Here is a 23136-nt window from a genome sequence, read left to right on the forward strand (position 1 = left end):
TCGACATTCTTAACATTCCCTTGTGTTGTGAGTCCTTAATTAATCTAGAAATCTTGGCTCTTAATACTTCCACAGCCTTTAGTCCTAATTAGATGTAGGCGTTACCAAACAAGCATCTGGTGTCCAAGAAGGCACACTGCAGTCTTTCCGTCATTGACATGTCCTTTGTGTATCATCCCTAGTGAGTCCTTGAGCATTTGTGATATTGTTAAGGGATTTATAAACGCTGCTCAACTGTGCAGTTTCACACATTCATTCTTACTTTAATTTACTTATCACACACCAGGAATGGGGAGCTCTGAGTTGTATTTTGTCTCTTGGCTATGCACCAGTCCACCCACACTCCTGGGTCACCTACGCCCCACTCCTCTCAGACAGATGGGCCAGGTGTGAAAAGGGGATTGGATGAGATGCAATGGCAGCCTTTGGAGCTACAGAATGATGGTTATGATATTGGTTATGATAGGAAGTAAAGTGCCCGCCTCATCTCATTAAATCCAAAACTTAGATTTACTTTTCAAAATAGACCTTTCTTGCTAGTAAGTTTGTGTATTTCCAATTAATAATTTTTCCAGCTTCTTAAAAAAAAATCATTTGAGAAAACTGTCCATTGCATTAAATGTACAGTACATTTCTATAGCACATATTTTCTTTTAACCTTTTTATTCTGTGTTCGTTGTAGTTCTTATGGTCTTCCTAGGAGCTGATTTTACATCTTGAAAGATTATGAAACATTTCTTCCATCATATGCTTATCACTGTTAAGGAGCCAATTACAAATCCTTTATTAAAAATAGAAAATCCTTTAATGAGCAGAAGTGTTGTTATAAAATTATTGTAAAGAGAAAGAAATAATTCTCTTAACAGCATGATTGGAATCTTCCTGTGAACTTCGCATTTCATCTCCTGCCATATAGTGTCCTGTGTAAAGAACACCAATTAGGTTAATTTGATTATTTAAAATTTCCATGACAAATTAATGTAAGTGAACTATGCTAATTAGTTCAGTTTTTACTTGCCATTTGAATTTAATTGGAGCCCTATTTGATCGGTTTGATTTTGTAAGTAATTGAGGGCATTGCAAGCCCCTCAGTCAACCTACTCTTTAGAAAACTTGATTTCCCTAAGTTTATTGTGTGTTAAAGTCAAAAGCAAGAATAAGTGACAATCAGCCCCCCATTGAGAAAATCATCAACCAATAAAAGCACATAATTCATAGGTATTCATTGTGAGAAAATGCTCACAGGTGCTTTTGATTAAGGAATGTCTACCAGAGCTTTTGTCTGACTCAATTGCACTTCAGTTATTTGTCACATCCTTTGTGATTTCTTGTGACTGCTCTCGCAATCCAGTGCCCTGCTTTTCATATAAAAGTAAGTGTTTACTGTGTGATACATCAGCACCTCCATAGAAAAAAAACATCATAGAATTGTATGGAACAGGTGGCATGAAGGGGCGAGTTATTGTGATGACTATTTAACTAAGAATAAACTGTGAAGGTGAAATAATCATACAGACTTGTGTAGTACTGTGTACAGCATTGAAATGGACAGCCTTTTTAATTGCTCTGAGCTGTATCACATCATCCCTAAAGCACAGGACTGCATATTTTATGGGTTTCACATTACAAGAGACTTGTATATGTACAAGCTGTGGGCTTGGGAATTGATTGCTGTGACCTGAGCCATAAAGCTGTGCTGTGACTGTAGAACAAGTGAAGTAAATCATGGGTTACTGTGATGCTCTTAAACACATCAGACACAGAAGCTGTATTTCCGAAGTACCTCTGAGATGAAACAAGCAAAAGTTAACCAAAGAATACTTTTAGAAAGCCTGTGACTAAACCAAAGCCTTCTTCAATACAGCACTGAATGCTAAAGTCAGATGATGACATTAACTCACAGTCAAACTTTCTACTTTTTTCTGCTGTTTTTTTTGTTTGCTCCCACATAGCATGGGTTTGCATTATCTGCAGAACCTTTTTCCTCAGATGATAAACAATGTACACCTCTTTACAATCTGTGAAAATTATACAAAACATGCATCTATCTGCCATAAGTAACTTTTTATCATCTGGATAATTGTCATAGTGTGGATGGGAGAAGAACTGAGACAATTGTATATCTTTTATTTCTTACAAACTCTTGTTGGGAGAAATGATTTCTGTCTGTGTCTCATGAAGATGAGCTGTGGACTACACAGACATTCTGTGGTTAATCAAGGGTCTTTGTTCTGTCTGTAGTTCATAGTGTCATTCCAATGATGTAGAAAGATCTTAATCATGCATGTCAGGTAATTTCATGTTAACAGCAGTGTGAACTATTTCAGGTTTTACAAGTCATATGCATTATGTGACATAATGCTGGATGCTGGATGCCTCAAATTGTTACATTATTTTTAGTAACATTGCAAAGGTGAAATGTAATTGCATCACTTGTATTTGCATTTCTGCTTTACATATGCAATTGTACAAGAGCCTGCAGGTAGTTAAACACCCAGATGAATCAAAGACATCCACTGGAGAACTTCCCCTGTTTTACTATACTATATCATTGCTACATGGATCGTCTGGTATGTCTCTAAAACAAAGGGCAGAAGCTCAGGTTATTGCTGTGTTGTGAACCAGCTTTACCAGTCTTAGCCCTAAAATCTATCTGAAAACACATCCCACTTATACTGCATGGTATTTTCTGAAATATTAAAGAAGGATCATGCATGTTGTAATTTGTAGCCGATATCCCATTTTGTTTGTTTATCAACAAAGATGACACCTCAGTATTGCAAAGGGGGCAATACTAACTAATTTTCTCCTAGGGCCACTTGTTTTGAACATCAAGACAGCAGCAGTCAATCAACTGCAGACAGAAAGCTATACCCAGAGGCATAATTTTCATCAAAATCACTTCAATTGGTTGTCACAACTAGTACTTTTTAATCATTTTTTTCATTAAATTGGTTACATCACATACAGTATAAGCCTTATTTTCTTTGTCTACTTTTTGTATTAGAAACTAAGCTTGTATTGCTGAAAGTAGCTTTACTGTATTCCCTTTCAACAACTATATCTGCAAATCACTTAAGCAAATTTTATTTTCATCCCTTAAAGAATGTAAGCCAGTTCTGTGCTCATGGAAGATTGCTTTATATAAACAAATGCTGTACTTTTGTACCTAAGCAGGATTAAGGCCTAAATATAATGTTCTGCTGGGGGATTTTAAGGAATTGTGTTGTTTTCGGTGCTTTCAGTTTATAAATGCCATAGTATAAAAACTGTCTAACTTTTCCCAACACTGTACAATCTTTAGTGTTTTTGGAAACTTTGATCATAGTTTTAAAAAATGTAAGACCGTTAAAGTCTGTAGTTGTCATGATGGTGTGATGTCCTATTTCTGCTATACAGCACTGAAAGTAAGTGTAGCAGGAAATATTGCCCTCCTGTTGTTCAGTCTGTTCACATCAATTGAAACAGCAATGTAGCGGGAATTCACTGATGAGATTAAATTAGTCTCATTGGATTTGTGCACAGATATCATGATGGAAGCAATAAAGCGGCAATTATTTTCACTTTTCTTTAAGATACAAATTAATTATGTCTGAGTGAGCCAACATTTCACTTTTTTTTAATTTACAAAACAAGTTGTTTAAAGTACTGCAAATGTTAATTTAAAAACAGTTGTTATTTCTAAACACTAATGATAATAGCAAAGTCAACCATTTTATCAGTTAGATAAGCTGACAATTGAATAATTAGTGTAGTAATTTCCCAAATACATTCAGGCATACAAGCACGGTATCAATTTTTAGAATTAGAGTTTTTTTTTTATTCACTGGACCTGAATTTTAACCTTCTTACAGTTGTTGATACCTGGTATGGTACTTAAGCAAATTAAAAGTAACGCTTTTTAAAAATAGTTATTCTTTTCAGAGAGAAAAAAAATGACTTTGTTCACACTTAAGGTTTGACTGAAAACTTCACAGATATCTCTAAGGTCACAATTGTTTATCCTTCTTTGAATTGGCTTCATGACTCTGCTCTCCTCCCCACTGATAGCTGATGTTTGGTGAGCGTTCTGGCGCACTATGGCTGCCATTTCATCATCCAGGTGGGGCTGGACATTGGTGGTGGTGGAGGGGATCCCCATTACCTGTAGAGAGCTTTGAGTGGAGTGTCCAGAAAAGCGCTATATAAGTGTAAGCAATTATTATTATTATTATTATTATTATTATTATTTATTATCATCCTGACATGTAAGTCACAATTTTTAGGATAATTCCTTAGCAAATATTTCCAAAAGCAACAGGAAGAGCAAAAAAGATTAAATGACTAATTATAAAGATCTGTATTCCAGTACAAATTTAAGAAGATACAAGTTAATAACAAAACAAACAAAAGTCCACATAAAGTGCGGCTTTCTTTAATACATTTTATGCTGCTATATAATTATATACTCCAAAATATCTCAGAATAAGAATGTCAATGTCTAAAATCGGTTCTCTCGATGTGGTTAAGCCAAGAAACATGTTTAAACATGTTTGCGTTTGGACTGACTGAAATCTGCCTATTGTAGTCTGTGGTGAAACACGATCGCAGATCTGTGAGTAACACAGGACAAATGTGTTCTCTGTCTCAGTCACTAGTAGGCTGCAATTTTTGGTATTTTTTAATTGTGGTATTTATTCCTCGCTCCTCCAACCTTGATCATTGAATATGGCTAGATTAACAGGGATTTACAACCCTGGTCCTGCAGGTTTTACAGAAGACTTGAAATGGTCAATAAACACAAGTCTTCTGTAAAGCATGTTTGTTCCTGCTGACTAACTAGCATACACTGTAGAATGAATTCTTCTGAGCTCAGCTAGAATGAGAACTATACTATAACTCTCTAGAACAACAGGATTTGAATAATCATGAACAAATAAGAAAGATGAATAAATTAAACACCAGTAATTACTGTAGACAAATTAGATAATTATTGTGCAGCGCTCAGAAATACACCAGCATGTTATACATCAGACATAATAAGTAGTTCATTATTTTCTGATTTCTGTTTTGTTTCATAGCCCATATCAGGAGACAGGTGCTGTTTAAAAGCATTTTCCTTTCTTAGTTTATTAAAGGGGGAGGCTAAGAATGCTGGAGCAGGTGAAACCTAGGATCCTTTGTCACTGATTTCTAATTAGCAGTCAGGTGAGTCCCTGTATTTTTTTAGCTTCTTTTTTTTTTCCTTTGGAGAAAGGCACTATGTTATTTTTTACCTTCTACAACTGCAGAGGAAAATTGCATCGAAACCCACAAGGATTTGCTCCTTCACTCTCTCACAAGTAAAAAAAAAGCAATAATACACTGGACTGAGAAGCCGACGGATTAAATAACAACTTGGAGTAAGTTGGGGGAGATTCGGGAAATGAGAGTACTTCAGCAGCAATGTGAGCTGGGAAGACAAAATTTTCCCTGCAGCTGGAAAGTAAACACAACTCTTTTCTGCCTAGCTGCCATGTAACACTTGGCAGAAATCTCGTAAACATGTCGCTGCAGTGGATAGACAAGGGCTGTAATGAGGTTTGAGGTGCCAGGTGCCAAAGAGATGCGTCTGCCAAAAAAGTGTTCTGCTCAACAGCTTAGCATTCCTAAACATTTCCTGAGTGCGCACATCCAAGTAGGTCCTAAGAAAAGCCAGCAGTTGAGACAGAGGCTTGCCTGCAGCCTGGAGATGTTTGGGAGTGGTGGGCATGAGGAGGTGCCTTGTACTTGTGTTCCAAAAGGTTTATGCCTACATTTTGATGTTGAATATCTTGGCAACTAATGTTCTTGGTTCTCTGGCAAAACTAGTTTATACGTCTATATATATAGAGAGATGCATTTGTGCTTCAGAGAGCGGTCTGTTACCTGTTCATTAGCCCAATCTACTGTAAAGCACAAGTTTGCAAGGCAATGGCACAGTGCTTTCCTCCCTCTCAAAAGCATGACTAAGGACTTATATCTGATACTAGCTCTGAAGGTAATGTTACAAGGACTAAATCAGTAAGTCATAGGAGTGATCTGATTTTATTTAGTTTTTAATGGTGTTAGCTTCTTTACAAATGAGCAAATACAGGAGACCCTCAGACATTCAGTACAAATATTGCATTGTAATTAGTGTGCAGTGATGCATAATTGACGTGATTATATTTGGTTACTCTGCAGTGGCAGTATTCCGGAGACATTATTAAAAAATATCAGTGCTAGTTTATGATTGCATTTATGATCGAGATAGTGCTAACAAGCACATTGCAAAGGCAAAAATAGTCTAAACTGTTTTTTTCTTAAACAAAAATAAATGCATTGTTTTTGGAGAAAAAGGCAGATAATGTTAGGATAATTGAATGGAGCAAGCAGGTGTATAGCTCTTTATAAAGCAGGAGGCAAAGAAATGCAATGTCTTTCCCTTTCTGTAGCTGTTGCAAAGCAAAATGATTAGGTACCTAAACATAGAATATGTGCTTCAGGATTCTATTCATATTAATTCTATTGGAAATTACACTTAATTGCTTAATAGAAAATCTGTTATGTTTTGGATTGTTTTAAAAGTGGCAAAATGGTACATTAGGTATAATCACACAGTATATATATATAAAAGGATTTCATTTGCAACTGTTTTTACCAAAGATCTCTTCAAGATAAAAGTGTGCTGGTATAAGTCAATTCCATGGCATGTTTACCTTTTCAAAAATGTAAGTGAATTTTGGTTCTCTCTCAAGATCTATGAGAACATTTTTTTTTCCCAAAATAATTTATAAATCCCATCTAGTTTAATTTAATCAAAAGTAATTTCAAGATGATAGTAAGATGCACGAAAATCCAATCAAATAGATAGCTACAACTGCAGATATTTCAATAAATATGAGTTAACATTTGATTAGTTCTTGACTATATCAAATTTAATTATCATCATAATTGAGTCTCTAGAGCATTTGGCATTGATTCTTTACTGAAGAACTGCCTGATCATGGTGTTTAAAGTGGTTTATTGTGATGGATTTTTGTCAGTAATTTATATGTTTATTAAAAAGCTTTTTAATGAACATTTTGAATGTAGCTGATTGCATTTACCAGAGATGAAGTTACTGCGATTATCACTAGCCAGTATTTTGTGATTATGAACACCTGTCCATTTAATTTGTGTATGGTTTGCTTTCATCTGTGTTAAACGTCAGTTTGCTTTTTACAGCTTACAGTATTCCATTTTAAAGTCCCATTTGAGCATGGAGCATCAACATACTGTAAGCATTTGATCAGTAATTAATAGCAGCTACTGTATATAAGATTTATAAAGTTGGTTGTAATGTGCTGTTATGTTCTGGATAGGAAGGATGGACATTGACATGTAAGAGAGGATTAAGTAAGAAGTGCCATTTGTAACTGTGTCCTTACTAAGCAACTTCATAGACTTTTCTATGCAAAATGTTTATGGTATTTTCAATAAACCAAAAAAGTTTAATATATTCCCTGTTACTGAAAATCTGCAAGTATTTTCTGCTCCTGACTACCCCTGCTGTGAAACAAATCAGGCTGTAGTAAACATTTTATTAATATGAGCTATTAAGTCTTATTTTATATAGTTACTTGTGCTTAAAATAAAAAAAATATACTATTTGCAATAATCTCACTTTGAGTGGAGTGTCCAGATAAGTGCTATATAAGTGTAAGGGATTTTTATTATTATGTCAAGTGCAATGCCATTGGATTTCACTGGAAAGAGACATCTTTTTATAAGAACAAAGCAGGGCTCAACCTTTTGGCCACTCAGTCCCTTCCATCAAGTGACTTTTATAGAGTTAATTTTAGGGCACCATTTGGGGCCAGGGGTTCAAGAAGGTAATGAGTATCAAGCCCTTTAATAATGTCACCCTAATACCTTCCGTCCCTGATGCTTCCTGTTTGGTTATTGGCATTTGTGTTAAAAAGTTTTTGAATTAAAAAAAAAAGTAAAATCATTGTAGAATAAGAACTGAGGATTTTAATATCCAGTTCAGCAAACCATGCTGAGTATCAAGCTTGCTCTACTAATGATTAAGCCTGGGGGTATGCTGTAATTCTGACTATTTTTAATGACATTTCTTAAATAATACAAAGTTTGTTTAATACATCTTTTTTTATGAGCCACATGTTATTGATTTCAAGCAGCAGGAACTCCATCCCTCTACTACTGTGCCCCTCTGGCACAATGGATCCCATTAGTAGAGAGCTCCATAATGCTGGACTAATCCTGGAATGCAACAATTCCAGAGAGAGGGAGTATAGGGGCTTCTGATCCACTTCCAACATCCTTTTAACCATGGTGAGTCCAGCCACCATCAAGCAAGCTATGTTTTTACCAAGTAAGAGGATTAAGGGAGAACAGAGTGCATCCTTGTTTACTACAGTAGGCAAAAAGAGGAAAACAGTTTCCAAAATATAACTTGTCCCTATATTCCCAACAAATGGTTTTCTATTTTCCTCTATTCTATATATGAACTGTCTAACAGAAAAAAAAAACATACTTCAGCTGTTCCAGGACTACAGTAAAAATATGTGCTAGAATATAAATACCTTTATTCTTCCCAAAATAGGTTAGACAAAGGGGAGTTATTTATAAAGTTAAAATAGGCATGGTTGTAAAGATGAAATTATGGGTCCAAAATGCAGTCTCCAGTGTCTAAGGAGAATACTAGAATAAACTTTAAGTCCAAATGAAGAAGCTGGTGTTCACGTGAATGTCAAAATGTGTCACGATAAAGCAGACAATTATTGAAAAGCAAAGAAGTAAAAATAAGGCTCAACAGATCTTTCATGCTGCAGATTAGAGAATTGCAGACTGCAGAAAGTGGTTACTTCTCTTCCACGTGAAGTCAGAAATCTATCCCAGCATGTAATCTATCCCCATTCCCTAAAGACCGCAAACAAGGATCATAGAAATAAATTTTGAGTGAATAAAACACATTCATTTTTAATATGGAGACACAAACCTGAGGAAAAATGTGCCCATCTGTTCAAGTCAGCATCTAGCTGTTAAAAATGTTATCAGAGTTCTTTATTGTGATGGTATATAAAGAAGAGTAAATTGCAATACCAAGCTATCTGAAATTTTTGACCTGCGGCAAAATCATATGCTGAGGTAGGCCTCTTTTCACCATTGCAAAATGTAATGCACTAATGCTGACTTAGACCAATTATTCTTATACCCTGACAAAGTACTGAAAACATCAAAATATTTAGCATATGAGGCAGGGAATTGTAGACAGTCTGCACATAACAATATACCATCAGCAAATAAGGATATGTAATGTTGAGTGTTAACAGACATAGAAGTAACAATATCAAATTTATGGGCAGCTTGCACCAGAGGTTCCAAAGATCAGGTAAATGACAGGTGTTAACAACTTTTCCGAAAAGTTGGCCTACTTTGACAAAATTTGACCATATTAACGAACATGGACTCAAAATGCCCAAGGTGTAGAATTGCCTGTATTTATACCCACTTAAGGTGGTCAACATTGAAAGCAGAACAGAGGAAAGATGTGTTTGTAGTTGTGGGTATAATCTGGAGAAGGTAGCAAACATTATCAGTAGCAGAACAACCTTTTATAAAGCCTTTTAAATGTGGTGTACTAATTTATCTTGTAAATCAGTCTTTGCATTTGTATATATCTTGAAAAATCTAAATTAATTGAATTGGGAGAACGAAAAGACTTTTCAAAGAGCACGTTTTCTGTTTCCATTGTGCCACTTGGGAGGCAGGGCTGATATAATCTGCTGGCTTTAATCTGTCGCAGATCACAAGTAAATTAACTTTAATGGGGTAAGATTAACATTTGTTCCCATTGTCAGACTAACATGAGTTCTTCTGGTACAGCTGAAAAATAACAAAACAACAAACAAACAAACCAACCACATTTGAAAAGCTATTAAGAAAAAAAAAACAGAGAAGTCTTTAATCATGCCTTTTGGTTGCTCGCCAGATTTATGGCAGTATAATTGTTCTTCACCTTTCTATGTTAACACACAAGGAGCAATCAGACAGATGCTCCCAAGTGGCTCCCAGCAAAATCCTCCATTTAGGGAGAAGGCTGAATCCCATGATCACTGGCTCAGGTCTGGCATTAGCTGAGTGGAATTCTCCAAGGGACAATACACCACATTTGGAACACAACTGACGTTTGTTAGGTTCAAAGTCGGCCAGGGATTTCTCCTGTTTCATAAATGCCCCATTACATTACTTGTAAGCGTTGTGGTGTTAATTCTGGTGTCCGTATTTCCACTCTGGCCTACCTACAGTAAATTTCCCACCTTGATTCATTTGGTGAAGCAGACTGTTATTACTCTACCCAATTTGCTGTGAAGTGAGGCTTGTGACTTAATGACTGCCACATGTGTTTCATGTAGGTGGTATATTTCAGTGGTGGATGAAGTGGGTCCCTATTCGAATGTGCTTTGGGAACATATTCTATATATAAATTATTGACAGTGGGCCCCAGTGGGCTCTGTTATTTAGCTCCATTGTTGCCATTGTGATGCCTGTATGAAGACTTTATCTCTCTTGTGCTGTCATACAGTATAGCTGGCAATATCCAAAAATAGAAGTAAGAAGTGAATAAAGGAGTTTGTAAGTGTAATAAAAATAGAAAAAATGCTATTTTAGGGTAAAAGAAAAGAAAAACAGACAAACACAAAGCTGGCAGCCGTATGTTACTTATGTGGAAGACTCTCCACATTTTAAGGACTTTGCCGTCTTCAAATAAATGGAAGTCAGACAGAGCAGTGAAAAATGGAAGTACAATGTCTATCAACAGCTCAAAAGATACAAAATATTTTCCACAGTCATAGAAATACTTGCGTGAATTATTCATCATAAAATATACTGTGACCCTTTTCTTCTTTTTGTGTTGCTTCATATTTATATTTTACATCTTTAGAAATGCACTTTCTGCCATTTGATTCAGTTTCTATTTTCCATGGTCATGGCGAGTAAAAGATTATTATAATTGTTATTCTGCTCGTTTTCTTAATCATTATTTCTGATATTAATTAAACTGTAAACATTCTACCCAGTATGTAATAAGAATACAAATGTTAAGTGTTACAGTTTTTCATTAATCTATCTAAATATTTATCTAAGTCTAAATGATAAAAACAAATTACAGGGCCTGTCTGAATTTTCTTTTATTTATGGTTGTTAAGTAGTCAAGTTACAGTACCATCACATTGCTAGAATACCTTACTTGGGCATGCTGTTATTTAAATGTTATGGAACTGTCATACTCTTTTAAAACAAACTTGGCAAAATAAAGGAATGCTCTATCTCTAAAAAAAATCAAATCAAAGTTTATCAAATGCACAACAATAGAGCGTACAGCAGTAGTTGCTGGCAATGAAATATAAAATATAGAATGATCCCGTTCTTCTTTTACTAAAGTTTACCACATAATTTAAAAAGCTTTGCACCAAGTGACACAAAGAAGCATCATCTTTCTTTTTAAATCAAAAATCTGTCCACTGTAAAAAATATAATTATTTGTTAAATATACTGGAAAATGTTTCTTTAAATTCTCCAGTAAGACAGATAGCAAGCAAGTAGACCTTAGCATCACAGTCTATTTACAGCACTACAGGAGTATTACAGTAATGGGGGCTGGTTTCAGATCATTATCTGCTTTCTTAAACCCATTCAGCAGCCTTTCAAAGAGTTGGTGAATACATCTAGAGATTAATAAACTCTTAATTAATTCGGGTAGCATATATTCTGTGCTGCCACACAAAAATGCAAAAAAGCACTAGGATTTAATTAATGGTAATGAGTTAAAATGTAAAAATATTTCAACCTCTGTCAGTATTCCGTAATTCAACCTCTGTCATTATTCCGTTCATTACTGAATACATTTGAGATTTAAATAATTTCAGTGCTATGATTGTATCCTTCAATTTGCATAGCACCCTAAAATTGTATACACCTGCATTCTACATACAGAATATTTCTGTAAATCTTATCTCTGAAATTTCACTATTCTGCTGTTTTGGAAGAAATAATAATTTGTACATTTTCATCAGAATGCAATATTGGCCTGACTTTTCCCACTCTATAATTTATTGCAGTATTTATAAGTTTTATTATATCAAATCCTCAACTCTATACATGTTGTATTATTTCCTAAAATATTTTTTTCAGACTCATAAATGAAAGCTGATATACTAATTAAAATGCCATCTTCTATGAACACGCAAAGATGACAGTGCACAGTACTTTGTCAGGTTATAGAACTGATCCTCTTAATTACTCCTGCTTCACTTTCAACTTTTAATTGCGTTTATTTTAATATTTCACTTCTACTAAAAATTGTTACTTACCTTAAGTTACATGGTGCTTTTGACACATTACAGAACTAATTGAGTCAATTAATACATTTTACTGCACTCTTAGTTATCCAGCTCTAAGCTTTCTTTGTTGCAGTGTTGATGGCATGCTTGGAAGCAAATAGGGATGAATCCATTTCTTTCAAGGCACATTTTCCAGTACAATGTATTCAGAGGATACATGTTGATAACTGTAAATGTTGATAACTGTAGAGCAGACCACCTTCTGTTGTGATTTTAGCTGCAAGATAATAACTGTACTGTATATACAGTAAATGTCTGTGGTAATATGGGGCCACTGAGATGTCTTCTTACAAAATGTGAAAGCTGCTCTCTGTCCTCTTCTTCAGTAACTTCATGAGACCAACATTGCATTTCCTATTTTTTCATTTAACAACCCATATCTGAATACCCTTGAGGCTTTCGTAATTGGCCCATCAGCCACGTTTGCTGTTGCTTTCAGTGATAAAACCAGAGCCACATGCACCAACAATCATGACACTTGAGAAGTCACATATGTCAGCCTTCTTTCCTATATCACAGCACACCGAGGAAGATGTTTAATCTGCTGCTACTTTACAGTCCTCAGGATTCGTGGGACTAAGGTCTCGGGCCATTGCTACTACTTTGAAAGGAATACATTTGAATGTAATAGATTTTACATGCCTGTGAAACATGCCATTCTCCAAAGGTTTGACAAAACTTTACATATTGCAGTTTAGAATTAAATAAGTCTGTAGTTCTATATTCGTACTAAGATGTTAACATTTTCTTCCATAAACAATATGGGCACATGATCCTTGAGTTTTAAAATACGCTTGTAGTATGAAATTGTTTAGTGTGTTAGCATTCAGATATACAGCCTTGTCTTTAACCTGTTTTGCTGAGTGATCAGACTCCACTAGCTGGAATAAGGCAAGCAGCTGCTGTAGTGCAGCTAATGGACAGATATGAAAAGAATACAGGGGAAGAGAAATTAGGAGTGTATTTAGATTTAGGTGGGCATGGCAATGGTTTGTTAGTTCTTTGCTAAGAACTTTGATCCATCCACAAACAGCACTTTCTTTTGTTCATAGAGCCCTTTTAGTGTTTGGGCACTGGAAGCTCACTCTCTTGTAAAACTTTCACCATAGTGATTCATTTTTGACTAAGAACAGAGTCACAACAGTGGAATCTGCTGGAGTCAATTGTAGTTGACGGTTCGGGCACAGCCATGTATGTTCCTTAAGTTTAATAAAAGCTGGGGAGGCATCCCAAACTGAAGCTTAATCACATCAGACCTCTGAGGTTAGGTTTGGCTTGGACTGGCGAGTGCTTGGGTGGCTCGCTACAGTGCTGGAAGTGGTTTTGCTGGAGTAGTACTGTATGGTGGCTCTTTTTCCCTCTAAATGAGAAATTCATGATTGGTGCTTCAGGTGGCTTGTGGTGTAAGAGGTGGAGTTTTTCTGATATATTACCTCAGGCGCTGGAAATTCCAGCCCTCATGCACAATTCATCTTAATTGCAGATCTAACCACAGACCAAAAAATACAAGGAAGGCAAAAGCTGAGGCCGCTTAAATTCTATTGGTAACTTGCATTTTCAGAAATTGTTCTTATTTAAAGAACAACAATTGGTTAGCTTGTAATTATGTTCTTGTGTTCAGATTAGCCCTCATTTCCGTTAGCTTTAATTGTATTTTGATTTTTGTTTTCAAAATGAGTAAAACAAATGTTAAATACTAGAAAGTCAGGACTCAGTAGCAGTTTTTGCTGCAAGGTTGAGTATGGTGACCTTCATACCTCAGGAATGTATGCAAATCCATGCAGTTGAACCTTCCAAATGTTCCCACGACCGTGTTTCAGTAAAATATGTTACTTGCTCTAGTCCACTAGGCATTATAATTATAATTTGGGATTCTGGTTTGTGGATTGTGGAAGTCTAGATTGTTGCAGTAGTTTATGTCAAAACTCATAGGGACCCATGGGGGGATCTGCATGCCTTTTGTTGCTGCTTCCAGGAGTCATTTGCTGTGGAGTTAAAGCAGGTGGCCTATCTTCTGACTAGGAGTTTTTTTTTCTGCCAGTGATTGTGTGCAGCCAGCCAGACTCATAATGTCCTCTTGTTTTACCCTGACACTGCCATTACAGCTCTGCTGCTTAATTTGGAGTACTATGAGCTCCTGACTGATATTAGCACACACTAGAGCTTTGTGTACCATCTGATCAGCAGGGCAGCAGCTGCCAGAGCACATGGCACTTTAATGCCATGCTGGGGCACAGGGTGAGTCCTGGCACAGATAGAGGAGTGTGGCCTACCCAGCCAATGACACAAGTCCATCAACTCCAGTTCATAATGCACCTGTACAGCAGTTTTCACAGCACACACATTCTAGACAGGCACAATCTTCACATCAGGAGCTTGTGTCCATTGGACAGTTACCATATGCATGACAATATATAGTAGTTGGTGTTAAATTCTGTGCAAATGTGAATCTGCAGTAACCATTCTGTGTGCTAAGATCATGTAGCATTAAGCAAAAGTACGGTGCCAATGAAAACTAGCTTTGCCAGTGTCCAGATGGCACTGCCAGTGCTGAACAGGTGCAAAAAGGGTTAGTTGTTGTGCCTATATTTCCTCTGTAATTCAGACCCTGGGACATACTATACTCTAATCCAAAGAACTGATTATTGTAAATAGTGTACAGAATTGCACAATAGATAGTGTACTTAAGGAGATTGTGCTAAACAATATGTATGATTGCAGTAAGAGGCAGAGTGCTTGATTGAGGCAGGTCTCTGTAAGCAAAGGAGGTACTGTAGGACTTGAAAGCTCTGGACTGCTTAGTACTGTACGTTACGTTTCGATTGTAGATTATAAATTCTCTTTTTCTTTTCACAGTGGAATGAATTTCTGCTTGTTCCTTTGGCAGCCTAAAATATAATGAACTCTAAACTGCCTTTTGAACTTAATTGTTGTATTTTCAACTTTTTAATGAGAGTAAAAAAAAATAAATAAGCATTTCTTTCTACTGATTCTATTAAACAAACAATATTTATTAAGAAGACTGATACTATCTAAACACAAATTTTAGCACCAGATTTAAGAAATTGTTCAGGGTCTGACTGGAGATGCTCCCTCTTTTTTGTTTTTGGTTATTGCAGCACTTTGACAGTGACTTCAGTCTGATGATTAGTACAGGAGAGCACACAGCGTGATCACTTTTGTATTAGCTCAGGTGAAACAAAGAGAGGTTATTGGTTTAATTTCAGATTTCTACTTCATAAAGTGGACTGATTTTGCTGAATAAATAAGATGAACTATTGTAATTTCATCTTTAAGAATTTCACAGTCTAAACATTCTAGGCCTGTGAAGGCACCTCAAGTGAACACAAATGATTTATGTCCCTAAACACAAACCCTCTTTAGTATCATACAGATCTGTGACAGAAACGTTCTACTCCCTGTAGTGTAGAGTATTTTTAAAATGATTCTTCTTATTTTTCTAGGGGAAGCTATTAATTCTGTATGTTTCAGAGGTCTGGAAATGTCATTCTTAAATTATAATGGTTTGTTATGGGTAATTGAACTTCGTTTTGGCCTATCATTGTCAATATATCATTCTGCAATTCCCATTGAAAAAGTATTGTGACTCTTGTCAAATCAGCCACACTGCTCTGCCTTGAATGCCACTAACTGTCAATCTAAAACTAATTTTAAGTTGTTTCATTGATCCATTAAAAAAAACTGTCACCCAGCATAAAACGGTATATCCACATAGAGGAAATATGCTTAATTAACTGTAAGCAGCTTCAGAAGAGCTGAACTTTAAGGAATAATTGTTTGTGAAGAATCTTTGCAAGAAAGTGTCCTATGACGATACAAATATTTAGACTATAAAGTACGGGGATTGATGAATGTCTTTAAGAATAATATGATTGTTTATATTTTTAGAGGGGATTGTGAGAAATTTGGAGACATCCTCAGGCACAAACAGTGCAGTATCAAGAACTGCTTTTATGGCAAAATATGTTTTTATCTTCTTAAGAAGGCAGTTTACAAGTACACCCACTCTTTACTGTACCATTTCGGTTGAGATCAGAGGATGATATGAGCACCCTCTTCTGGTGAGTCCTGATGGCTGGGCTCACAAAATGGGCAGTGCCCATAGTTCCACAGAAAAGCACCCCAAACAGCATTTTAGATCTCATGCACTAAATTATCATACAAACATGGCTTGAATCAAAAAGCTATTCCCCATCCAATCTCAAGTCAACACTGACTACACGTTGAGTGAAATGTATCATACATTTTGAACCTGTTGTGACAGTTACAATTCTTCAGTGCAACCAAAGAGCAGGTATACCAGAACATTCATTACAAAACCAGGTTATTAAAACAGATAAAGAGTAGCACTGTATATGAATTACAATAGGTGAAATAAATTTGGAAATGCTGTGTGGTGTTTAGGAACAGTTAACTGTAAGAACATTATGGAAAAAAAACTAAAAGATAATTACCCCAATGTTCATCTGAAAACTACCAGATTATATAGTGTAATAAGAGTAATATGGATAGTGGATAATGTGTGTTTAATATAATAATTTTAGACTATACTATAATACTAATAGCATTGCACAGAGAAAAAACATGTATATGTCATAGTCTAGAAAACAAGTTATATTTGTCTACAAATGTTGTCATTTTGTAAGATTTTGTCAATCTTACTCTAGTGTGGATAACAATAACTATGCTTTCTGCACTATGCTATGGGGTTCTGTCAATTCTGATGGGAAATTTTCATTTATGAATATGTCTGGAGCGTGCTGTATATTACAAATAAAATATATACATATACTCTATACATATGTACATTCTATACCTGAAAAATTATATTCAGAACGGGTCTTATTCTCAAATTTGCTGTTTTGTTTTCTGATAAAAAGCTCTTTAATTAGAAACATACTGTAACATGATAAAAACATGTCGATCACATTTTCCATATTCATACTCAAGAAGATCTGTAAGAGAATTTAATACAGCACCTAACCCCAGACCAAGAACAAAATGTACAGTAGATCTTAAGTTTTGATTATTTCTTTTTCCAGCTCTGAAGCTAATACCTTTTTCTTTTACTGTAGGCTGTTCAGTTGTGTTTAAGACTTTATTTTATAATGACAAGTAATGAACATTTGCTTCTTGAATATCTTTATCATGTCCCTGGTGTCTAGCTTTTGATTAATTAACACTCATAGTTACTCTAATTTATTAGGAATTTGTTTTCAAGAGCATGCTCCAAAAAGACTACATTTTTAATGACTTATTAATGAAGTCCTACTGAATATCTGCGATTAAAAAAAAACAACACTTTTTAGTAGACAATGCAGGGAGATTGTCTGTGCAGAACCAGTAATTTGTAGTTTATTAACCCATAGGGAGAACAGGTAAAGTTCACTGGGTTTAGCCCCTAGCAGCACTGAAGAAAGCTTGAGTCTTATGTATCCAAAATTAATGTGCCCAGAAAAATATGCAGGATTGATCCTTAATTCTGCAAAGAACATTACAGTATACTCAGTAGAATGAGTATAAAATTAAACTCAGAGATAAACATTATAATCTCTGAGTATAACATTATACTCAAGAGATTTGGTTCGTTTTGTAAAAATGATTATGCATAATGACAAGAAAATATCAGGAACAAAAGTAATAGAATAAAGGTAACAGTGAAATGGGTGTTATTGAAGTGTATATTATAAACAAAAATTGTTATCGGTGCATTTATATACCACAGTATAAAAATTGGTTAATAACTGTTGAAACATTATATCGCAATAAACAAAATCCTTGAAAAATTGTCTAAATCCCCAGAACCTTACATCCAACTTGAGCAAAATATTTCTTTAAATTAAAATGGGGTATTGTTTACATTTTATTCTTGCTTCAGAGTGGTTAGTCTGTGTGGATTGAAATCATTCCATCATCAATCTACTGAACCTGAAAAATCAATAATTGGGGCTTCTTCAGGAGTTTCAAATCACAGCAGACAGTGTGAAAAAATATCCTTCCAAACCACAGAGTAAGTCAGAGTACAAAGAAGAAAGAGATGCTTTATCTAAGAAATAATGGGGTTCTTCTGAAGCTCTGAAAAAGGTATAAAAATCTGAACTGAAGCTCTATAATTGGCCTTATATAATACAAATTGGTAGTTATACGACGACTGCGTGGGCGACTGGGTTGTAGCCATACTGACAACCAGAACTTGTTTGCCTCTTGTCCCTCCAGGGAGGCCTAATAGCGCTTCTGCTCCTGATTCTCATCTTCACCATGGTTCTCTACGCCCGGAGACGCTGGTGCAAGAGACGGCGTGTCCCCCAGAAAAGCGCCAGCACTGAGGCCACCCACGAGATCCACTACATCCCCTCGGTTTTGCTGGGGCCCCAGGCCCGTGACAGCTTCCGCAACTCCCGTCTGCAGCCCCACAACTCTGTCATCGGAATGCCCATCCGCGAGACGCCCATCCTGGATGACTACGACTGCGACGAGGAAGAACAGCACCACCCAGCTGACTGCAAGAGAGAGGACGACTTTGGCAGCCAGGTGACTCGAACTCTGGAGAGCCTGGGAAAGGGAGAGGAGGACAAGCTCGGCCAGGAGAAACGAGGTTGGCCTACTTTTAAATTTACTTCAAAGGTCCTAAGCTCTGATTTTTGTGCTGAGACAGCTGAAAAACGGGGGCGGGGGGGGTAGTGCTAGCACATTACTTATAGATTGTAATGAAAAACAAGTGAAAACATGAAAGCAGCCCATTAAAAAAATTGCTGTTCATCATATTTAACATCTCAAGTTGTTTTTCACACGAGATTGATGTTTAGTTAAACTTCTAGCTTCTGGAATACTATGGCAAGTTAGATACATAGATACAAAGTTACAGATCCCACAGAGTACCCTGAGTCTCTACACTGTACTTGTTCGGTGTGATATTCAGGGTAAAATAGTCAAAGATTTCATTTATGTCCACTTTGGTAACTGCTATAGGCATAGATTTTGTCAGGCAGCAGAAACACAATCTTTGAACTGCGTTTTAATACAGCAAGGTTTGCTAGCTTGTGAAAGTTCCTGAGATTTTTAAATTATGCATTTCAACTGCAACTTTTTATTTGTGCTAGGTTCCCAGCTGTGTATAACTTGTATAAAGGCTGTACATGTGAAAACTAAAACAGCACAGATTCTGAAATACAACATTGCCATCTGGAACAGGACATCTTTCTCATTTTATTGCAATTGTGTGTGTTTTCCTGATGATTAATAATTCAGTACAATAGGAGAAGAATAAATTGTTCACTTCTGTGGACTGGCTGTTTTCTTGGTGAATGGTGGGACAGAGCACCTTCCAAAGAAATGATTTAAAGGTTCTTCTGTTTGAAAGCAGCAAAAAAAAACAACAACAACCCAATCAACCTGTTTCATATTAAACAAAGACTTGCCAATTCCTTTTCATCATTTACTCAGTTGCAAATGAATGAAAAAATTGTGCTATTTCCTTATCAATCTCTTTGAATAGAATATACATGATTTCTCTAGAACAATAAATATCTAGTAACTCTATATTTTAGAGTTACGGTACAATTCATGCAAAACATTGTAAAATACATATTGAGAAAATTATTATTAACGATATATTAAGATGTATTAATATTATCTTTAAGGAGGTCATGTTTTTTCAACTCCACAAGAGTTCCCTTGTTAGATTACATTAAAGATAATAATTTGAACTGACTTCTATAAAGAAAGCTTTCAATGATGGGTAATGCTAAACTGTTATACCAAAGAATCCATGATCCTGAAGCTAAGCCTTTAGGCAGCATAGTTTATATACAGTACTGTACAAGACAGACAGATTGTTGTCAAATCATGTTCTGTGCTTAAAACATGTATTTAAACTAGTCTGTAGAATGTAATTAGTCTACAACATATTGTGATTTTCACCCCATCACCTTAAAAATGTGCTTATAAAGCTGTTTTTATTCTGGGTATGTCTGGTCTGTTACACACCAACACCTACAACACAGTGTTATAAACAGCACTACATATTCTGGGAAATACACAATGAATGATCATGATAGGAAATACTGCTAGTCACTGCTACTTTCAGTTAGTTAGTATGTTTGGTATATAAATATTCAAATAAAAATTTGAAAAGAAAAGAAAAAAAACTTTATTATACTATTAATCTATATTTATATTTCATATTTAAGTAAATCTTGCACAAAACACCTTAGGAGCCTTCTGTATTTTCTGTACCAGAGTGTACTGTGCAGTGGAATGCATTAAGTCAGTGGGACACAAATGAAATGTGTTTTGATTTAATATATAATATTACTTTTTTCAATGTATCTATTTTCTTTTTACTATTATAACCTAGGACCGTTTTCCAGCTATTCTATTTTCTGTGCTTTAATGAGTTCTATTATATTTGCCAGGGTATTTTTTAGTGAAAAACAAAATATTAAAACAAAGGAAATGCTTTCTTTAGAACAATCCAAAGAAAATATGGTCCCACAAATATATGGGCTGATTTTTATAGCTTCTCTGAATACCAACTAGAGAAAACAGTTGCGAATAAAGAGCCTTTGACACAGTTAAGATGATAAAATGTTCTGGTTTAAATAAACAGGAAATTGGCTGGTCTGGAGATTAGCCTCTTGAGTTTTCTTTTAGAGGAAGAAGGTGAAATACAAATGACAGGGTCTTTATACATTCCATGTCATTTAAAAAGGGTCAGGAACTGTGTTAGAGCATATGACATATTTTGTTCTAAAACAAATTCTGTAAGGTTAATTCTGTCTGACTTTTACAGGGGAGAAAATAATATATAATCATTTCTCTTTATTGCTTGGCTTAATGTGCAAACAATATAAGATCATGTATTCAAACAAAGACTGTGCAAAACACAGAATTTATAATAAGGGGATATTCAGTGAACATTTATGTCTTATGGACATGATAAATGTTTTCCATGCATCAATTTCCAATAACCACATAGTGTAATACTTTAAGGAATGAATCAAACATAAATTATATTCTCACACATGGATCTATATATAAAATATACAGTTAAACCAATTTTTAGAATATAAAACCAATAACATGCATAAAAACAACACTGTAGTAGAATATATCTGTGAAAATATCTGTAACTATACTTTTCGCTTATATGTAATGTGTTTTAGTCTACCTTGTAGGTTTTATTACTTTGATATAATAAATATCACGTTCATATACTCAGATACAAGTAAATATGCAAATGTGTTTGGAATAAATTCAACAGTCAAGAATAATAATGTGAATAAAGATGTTTTATACTCAAAGATGTGTTGACCAAAGGTCCTAGATGGGTTCAAGCATCCCAATGAGAAGATGGAATTGAGTTGGATTGGGTTGTGGTCTGACTTAGAGGCTTGTGCTGCTAGTGTCCAGGGTGCAGAGCGACAGAGATAGAAGACAGCATTGTCTAGATTTGTGCTTAGTAGCTAGTACTGTCTCTCAGGCACCTCTGCCAAAAGTTAGCATCTTGTTGAACTTCAATGTTGAAAAACAGTCTGTCCACAGTTGTCTTCTTGAGTACAGGCCGCAATATAGACAAGTGGGAGAACTTTGTTTGTTGTGGCTATAGCTTAGTTCTGAATATGCTTGGATAATCAGGATGTCAAAAAAAAACAGGGTCCAGCTATCTTATTTCATTGGATTTCAGAAATGATATCTTGGGCAGAATTCGATACTTTCTATACTTTATACCCATTCCTCTGCACTTACACACTTAATAACAATTGTTCTAGTTGCTACAGCATTAAGTTAGAGTTTCACTAATTGCATTCTGAGCACAAGGTAGGATACTTCCTCAGTAGGACACCAAACACCTACACTTACACTTAACACAAGGGACAGTTTGGACTGGACAATTAACCAAATCCAGATTTATAAAAATTATGGACAGTTACACCTTTTTCTAGATGCAGTTAGTGCACTGTACATATAAATTATTTTTAGTTCTCTTTTATTTTTTTCTGTACTAAGACTTATATCTCCTGCAGAGTCACAGAAATGCTGGCTGTTTTATCTCCGATCTGTCCTACTGTGAACCTGCAATGTTCTTGTTGAAAACCCCAAATTTTGCCAGTTCTCTTTGGAATAGGAACAAAAAACAAATACATATTTTTTTTCTACTGGTGTTGTCTTCCATATGTTAAATTCACTACCATTTTCAGGTGTTTTCAAAAGGAGGCATTACTAACAAAGATGTTTCTGAAGCTTGTATTAAATTTCTGTTGAACATCTAATTTAAACACTAACATGACATTGATTAATTACAAGACATCTTCAGTGCATGTAGCAGTCAGAAAATACTATACACCAAGCAATTACTTTATGTGGATTGCCTAATGAATGACTATAGTTTATGATCACCTTTGCAAATGGTATTCTAAGGATAAATTATGGAAGTATACATTTTATTCACCACTTTGTTACTCTGGCTTAGTTACAGAATTACAATTTACTTATCCAACAAAACCTCAGTAAAAACACTTTGAACGTTGACTGCTTGTTCCTTTTCTGACTTTATGGGCTGCATTCACTAAAGGGTAGAAGATTTCCATTATCACAGTGTGGTGGAGAAAACCAACACCACATGAGAAAATAAATTTTTTCTACTGTATTCACTACACTAATGACGTGCCCAGTTAATGTGTGGTAAATGTGTAATCCTTATGTGGGAAATGGTTTAGTGTTTGCA

At 35.4% G+C, this 23136-nt stretch overlaps 1 protein-coding gene across 4 annotated transcripts in view; it reads left to right on the forward strand.

Annotated features, from left to right (window-relative positions):
* LOC102686174 (astrotactin-2) overlaps window positions 1-23136 on the forward strand; it is a 627894-nt gene that overhangs the window by 133047 nt on the left and 471711 nt on the right. For all 4 annotated transcript variants that reach the window (XM_069183294.1, XM_015367152.2, XM_015367153.2 and 1 more), the window contains exon 3: window positions 18627-19005. In XM_069183294.1, the coding sequence (XP_069039395.1) occupies window positions 18627-19005 (379 nt within the window). The remainder of the gene's footprint in view (window positions 1-18626; window positions 19006-23136) is intronic.

This window comes from Lepisosteus oculatus, chromosome 24 (assembly GCF_040954835.1).
Source record: "Lepisosteus oculatus isolate fLepOcu1 chromosome 24, fLepOcu1.hap2, whole genome shotgun sequence".
Lineage (NCBI taxonomy): Eukaryota > Metazoa > Chordata > Actinopteri > Semionotiformes > Lepisosteidae > Lepisosteus > Lepisosteus oculatus.